The 6,465-nt window shown below is 63.5% G+C and overlaps 1 protein-coding gene across 2 annotated transcripts in view; it reads left to right on the forward strand.

Moving 5' to 3' along the window:
* Positions 1-6,465, forward strand: part of KCNH2 (potassium voltage-gated channel subfamily H member 2) — a 31,752-nt gene that overhangs the window by 13,509 nt on the left and 11,778 nt on the right. For both annotated transcript variants that reach the window (XM_039861227.1, XM_039861226.1), the window contains exons 3-5: positions 3,945-4,109; positions 5,161-5,607; positions 6,152-6,363. In XM_039861227.1, the coding sequence (XP_039717161.1) occupies positions 3,945-4,109; positions 5,161-5,607; positions 6,152-6,363 (824 nt within the window). The remainder of the gene's footprint in view (positions 1-3,944; positions 4,110-5,160; positions 5,608-6,151; positions 6,364-6,465) is intronic.

Genomic DNA, 6,465 nt, shown 5'->3' on the forward strand with positions numbered 1-6,465 from the left:
CAGCTCAGCTCGGCTCTCGGGGTTCCCTCCCTGCCTGGGTTATTCTCTCTCCCTCCATCTCTCCCGGGCTCTGGGGTCCTGTGGACTGGGCGTCACAGCGAGGACACGTGTCGGGCTGTGTTGTCCATGGTGTCCTGGATGCCTCACATGCGTGTGCTCAGTGAATGCTCGTGGGAGGAAGAGCCACCCCCAAAGGCGCCGTGATGACACCTAGTTTGCACACAGAGGCTCTGACCTGGGGGGTTGCCCAAGGACACTCGGGGCCCCTGCCAGCCTGCCCCCTGCCCCCCAGCCTGTGCTGCCCTGATCGATAAGGCCTGCCCCCGCTAAAGCCGAGTGTCCAGCTGAGGCCAGGGGTGTCCAGAGGCAGAGAGTCAGCTGGGACAATGGGTGGGGCCCTTGGACGGGTTGGGGTGCTGGGCAGGGATGGGCTCCCAGGTGTAGGTGGGCAGCAGACGAAAGCAAGCCAGCACAGCGCTCCGATGAACGAAGGCATTTCCCTGGGGTCGGGAGGACCCCGGCCTGCTGCACCCGGAAGATGTCCAGGCCTGGTTCTCCGCCAGGGCCTGTCCCGCGGCCCCCTCCTCTGCCCTCCCAGTGACCTGCGGTGAGCCCCTTGACCTCTATCAATGTACGACTGCATCTCCTTTCCTCTCTCCATCCTCACAGGGCCAGGCTGCCCCTGCCCCAGGAGGCGGGCACAGTCTGGGCACCCAGCCTCCCCACCCAGAGCCAGGTGTCCTCAGCTGAGACTGGGGGTTGAGGTGTGAGTGGAATGTTCTTCGCATCAGCCAGCCAGGTGGCCCGGGGCCTCTCCAGCTCCTCTTGCTCCCGTTATCAGGACCTCCCCTTGGCCCAGCGCCTGCTTTACATATGTCATTCATCCCTCCAGCCCTCATGGGGTGGGCATGACCTCTCCCATGTTGCAGATAAGCACCCTGGGGCTTGGGGAGGGGAGGTGACTTGCCCAAGGTCATTCTGACACAACGAGCAAAGGCCACCTGACTCCGACCCGCCCCCTTCATGTCGGGAACCACGCAGCCTTTCCGTGGGCAGTGCAGGGGCGTGGGGAACGTTGATGGGTCCTCCTGCTCCTCTCCACCCCTCCCATACTCTCCGAGCTCGGCTGGGAGCTGGCTGCCTCCAGAGTGTGGGCTGTGCCTGCCACGGAGTGGCTCCCCGGGGAACTGCAGCCTCGCCCAGCGCCAGCGAAGGAGCCTCTGCTCCTCGGGGAGCCACACCGGGCGCGGGGCATGGTCAGAGGGAGAAGAGGAGCAGAGTAATGGGCAGGGTCCTGGGGCCAGCAGGGGCGGACCTGCACTGGCGGGGTGCTCGCGCTGCCGCGTGTGCAGGGGCTGGCCCAGGGCGCCTAGAAGCGACTCAGCAGCTGACTCCCAACACCTCTCCCGCGGGCGGGCGGGAGTTTGCTCTGCGCTGATGCCCAGCTCCTGCTGTCCCTGTGCCCCACCCCTGGCCTGGCTGACCTTCAGCTGCCCTCGGGGATCCTCACCCCACCATCATCCCGGCCAGTGGTGGATGGGGTCCCCGGCAGGTCTGGCTGGAAGGCTCGGGGTGGGTGATGTGGCAGCTCACAGAAGCCCCAGCCGATCCAGCTGGGTGGTGGGAGGCAGAGCCTCAGAGTCCTGGCTGGTTCCCGCCATCCGCTTTCCTTCCTTCTACGTCCCCTTGAAAATAGCAGCTGGAGTCCCCCCCCCCACCCCCACAGCCATCAGGCAGGGCTCCAGGACACATTTTTGGCATAAGCTGAGCTTTGACAGGGTTATTTGAAAGGAAAAATTCCTTGACTGTCACTAAGGGAGAGGGCCAAGGGGACTCTGCACGTGACTGACTGTGTGTCTCAGGGCAGGGACGAGCCCGAGCTGTGAGGGGCTTCTCTCCGGAGGGTCCGCGGCCTGGCAGAGGGTGGGGTGCCAGGGTCCTACGCCGTCTGGGCAGCATAACGCAGTTTTGGCCTCTCCAGCTGAGAAGACTGGATGGAGCGGGCAGGGCGCTGAGGCCTCAAGTTCAGAATCTCGAGACTGTCGGGGGCAGAATCCCCGCCGTCCCGAAGGGCTGGGCTTCTCCGGGTTCCGGACTCGACTTCTCTGGGATGAGTTTCCTGGTGAGGAACGAGGAGCAGAAGCCTAGAACACTGGGGTCCCGGGGTGGGTGTTGGGGGTCTCCAGGGCTAAGGTTTCTTGGTCTGTGGCCTCTCTTTAGTCCCGATGAGGGCCAGTCCCTGCTCAGGCCGCTGCCGGCCATCACCATATTAGGACATAAACTCTAGGCGGGCTGTCTGGGTGCCAAACGGTCTCCAGCTGGGCCCGGCCCCCTGCAGCTTCCAACACCACAGCCGTGCTTCAGCTGGGCCATGTCAGAGGCCGGAGGTCAAGGGACAGGAGCAGCTGCTGGAGGGAGACCCAGATAAAGCCCTCCAGCTCAGGTCCTGAGGGCCGAGCTGTGAGGGCCTGGGATGCGGTGAGTGGAAGGGCTTTGGGCGGGCGGAGGATTCCTGGTCAGCCCCTCCCCGGTCCAGCTCCCTCAGCTGGTAGAGGGGCTGCTCTGCAGGAATCGGGCCCTCCGTACCTGGCCTGCTCGGGCCCTTGCTAAAGTGGCTGTCACACTCCCCAGGGCTCAGCCCCCTAGGACTGGTGGCAGGCATCAGACACCGCCCAGAGCCCCTCCAGATCGCTGGCCTCTCCTTTGACTTGGTTTGCCACCCCCACTTGCTCTCCGCCCCTCCATTCCTGGGCGCTCCTCACCGTCAGCATCACCCCGTCACTAACCCTAGTGGTCAGTGCCTGCTCCCTGCTCCCTGGAGAGTTAGGCCCCTGTGGTTTAGAGAAGACAGATGAGCAGGGGCAGTGAGACCAGAAAGAAGCCTCTGCCCCAGAAGGAGGGACACGACGGACATGCCTGGTCCCCCAGGGTCCATAGAGGAGGAACATGGTGTTAGAACGTGCGTCAGGGTCTCCTGGAAATCAGCAGGAAGGAGCGTGAGGGGCCACGCGCTGAACGGGGAGCAGAGGTGGTCGGAGCGCAATTGGCCTGGCGGACCGGCCTCACCTGGGACATGGGCTCTGGTGGCCAGACAGACAGACAGAGTGGGAGATAAAGACAAGGAGAGACAGAGATCAAAGATCTAGAAGCTTCTTGAGTGTCTGGCGAAGGATCACTTCTTTCTTTCTAATGTGTCTGGACCAGTATCTTTGTGAAACACAGAGTCACGTGCTTGGGAGTCGTGGCGATGCCAGACTGCTGTAAAGGTTCTGAAACGTCCGCTCTCGACTTCCGCACGTAGCTCGCTGTGGCCTGACCGCGGCTGGGGCCGACGGCAGAGGGAGCAGGGACGCGGCCAGGGAGGAGCGGCCAGCCCGCGCGTGGCGTTCAGTGCATGCCCTATGTGCATTTCCCTATGGGCTTTGCATGTGTTGACTTATTCGATCATTACGACTCACGAGAAAGGAACTATTATCGTTCTTGTTTTGTAGAGGAGGGAAATGAGGCACAGGGAGGTTAAGTCGTTTAAGAATAATGCGTAAATGGGATCTGAAGCCAGAGGCCCTGGGCCTGATGTCTGCAGGCTTAACCACCATGCCACACTGCCTTACAGGAGGGAAGCAGGGAAATCGAGAGGCTAGGGAAAATGAGATGACAAGGTGCAGGGTGGAAGGAGCATCAGCCAGCGTGAGGGAAATGTGCACGGGGGAGAGGGTTTGAGGAACAAGACAAGTGGAGAGACAGGGAAGCCTCGCCAGCAGCAAGCCGGAGCGGGCAGATGGAGGGTGGAGGCTGTCTGGCGGGCACACGGTGGGAGGAGGCGGAGGGGAGGAAGCTGTGTGTAGGGCCCTGGGGGGAAGCCGAAGGGGACAGGCCCTTTCAGGTTTCTGCTGTGCCCACCGAGAGGCCTTGGTGCCACAGTGGCCGTGTCCCCCGCTCCGCAGGGAGCTGCTTCCTGTGCCTGGTGGACGTGGTGCCCGTGAAGAACGAGGATGGGGCGGTCATCATGTTTATCCTCAACTTCGAGGTCGTGATGGAGAAGGACATGGTGGGGCCCTCGGCCCTCGACACCAATCACCGCGGCCCCCCCACCGGCTGGCTGGCCCCAGGTAAGTGCAGCCAGGCCCTCAGGGTGGTGTTGGAACGCCAGGCCCCCCGCCCCTGGAGCCATGAGGGTAATTGCCCTGCAGGAAGGTATGTGTGATTGGGGTCCCTTCAGAGGTTGGGGAGAGAACACCGAGGATGTGGCCCAGCCTTGTCCCCACTCAGGGTAGTGACAGGTTGAGCCCAAGTTCACAGGTCCTTGGGGCAGGATCGCACCCGGTGTCTTAACTTTACCTGCTTGGGTTCTCACCACAGCATCCCCTGGGAGTGGTCCTCTCCCTAGCCCCAGGGCTGGGGGTTCACCCTTCCCAAGTGGTCTGGGAGCTGCTCTCTCTGCCTCTCAGGGGCTCAACTGTCTCTCTGTGAAAGTTCGCTCCTGGTTCTTGTCCCTGGACTGGCCAGCTCCCCACTGCGGCCTGGGATTGCTGAGGGGAAAGCTCCCTGTGGCTGGAGACGTGGCGGCCTCACCTCATCTCCCCATGACCCAAAGGCTCAGACACCCCCATTCCCCCATGATGGCTTCTGGTTTAATTTTAATTTGTCCCTCTGAGTCATGCCAAAAGTTTCCACTTTGTGGTTTCTCAAGCTCTAAAGTGGCAGCGTTAATGCTGGCCCTACCTGCTGTACGGGGCCATCTGCAAGGTGGCAGGGTATGGCAGGAGGGCCAGCATCACACCCCCATGCGGAGGAGGCCCCACGTGTACTGCGCGGCCTCCAGCAGGTCACACGACTCACTCATGCCCACATTTCCTCATGTCTGCGAGTGGAATAATAATAAAACCCGCCAGCACAGCTGTGAGGGCCACCCATGGTGTGTGTAGAGCCCCTCGTGATATGTGGCTCAAAAAATAGTACTTTGTTATTATCAGCGCCTTAGGTAACATCGTATACTAGAATTTTTTTGCGACTTGCGTTCTATGCAGTGGAAGCGGGTGTGGAGGGATGCCTGCTGTCGGGGGCCCCCACTTCCCGTCCCTCCTCCGCTGGGTGACAGGGACTCCAGCTCCCCGGCCTGCCTGCGGCCCAGCGGCCACACACCTCCCCGATTCCCCGCAGGTCGTGCCAAGACCTTCCGCCTGAAGCTGCCTGCCCTGCTGGCCTTGACCGCCCGCGAGTCGTCGGTGCGGCCGGGCGGCTCCGGAGGCGCGGGTGCCCCGGGGGCTGTGGTCGTGGACGTGGACCTGACGCCTGCGGCACCTAGCAGCGAGTCGCTGGCCCTGGACGACGTGACGGCCATGGACAACCACGTGGCGGGGCTCGGGCCGGCGGAGGAGCGGCGGGCGCTGGTGGGCCCCAGCTCCCCGCCCGCTCGCGCGCCCGGCCCGCAGCCGCCGTCGTCGCCTCGCGCGCTCAGCCTCAACCCCGACGTCTCGGGCTCCAGCTGCAGCCTGGCCCGGACGCGCTCCCGGGAGAGCTGCGCCAGCGTGCGCCGCGCCTCGTCGGCCGACGACATCGAGGCCATGCGCGCTGGCACGCTGGCCCCTCCGCGCCACGCCAGCACCGGTGAGGTCGCCCTTCCTCCCCCGCCAGGCCTGCCCCGCCCGGCGCAGGACCTCGGCTTCCTCCCTCTTGCCCCGTCCTCCAGTTCTGGGCCCTGTGCTCTGGTTCTGGGAGATGCAAATCCCATTCAACATTCACTGAATCCCATTAAGTAGCCTTTTACTCCGTTAAATGTCCATTCGTCCCTTTACATTCTCGCATACTCGGAGCCTTTGTGGGCTCCTGGAGCCTGCCACTTGCCCTTTTGGGATGGCTCCTGAGCCGGGATGGCCACCAGGGAGTCTGAAGGGCTGTGAAGGCCCCCACCTGGTCCTCTGGCCAGTCCCAGTGGCTCTTCCTCCTCCCGTTAGTTATCTCAGGGCTTGGTCATGGTGTGTGTCCTTCAAGTGGGGAGGAGTCTGGCCTGGCTTGTTTCTCAGTGACTCCGCCCCTGTCTCCTGAGCAGACTAGGAGGACACACGGACCCCCCTGGCCTGGCTCCCGCCCCGGGGGGGTGGGGGAGGTGGGGGACCGCGCCCGCTGCCCTGACGCCCCTCCCTCCACCCAGGGGCCGTGCACCCCCTGCGCAGCGGCCGGCAGAATTCCACGTCGGACTCGGACCTGGCGCGTTGCCGCACTATCAGCAAGATTCCCCAGATCACCCTCAACTTCGTGGACCTCAAGGGCGACCCCTTCCTGGCTTCGCCCGCCAGCGACCGGGAGATCATAGCACCCAAGATCAAGGAGCGGACCCACAATGTCACTGAGAAGGTCACCCAGGTCGGTGCCCAGGCCCTGGCTCTCCCCTCGGCGTGGAGGAGCCTGGGAGGGGTGGGAGTGGGCTGTGGCCCAAGGCGGGGTGGAGGGGGGCTGTCAGGGAGG

This window comes from Pteropus medius, unplaced genomic scaffold (genome assembly GCF_902729225.1).
Source record: "Pteropus medius unplaced genomic scaffold, Ma_sr-lr_union100, whole genome shotgun sequence".
In the NCBI taxonomy this organism is placed as follows: domain Eukaryota; kingdom Metazoa; phylum Chordata; class Mammalia; order Chiroptera; family Pteropodidae; genus Pteropus; species Pteropus medius.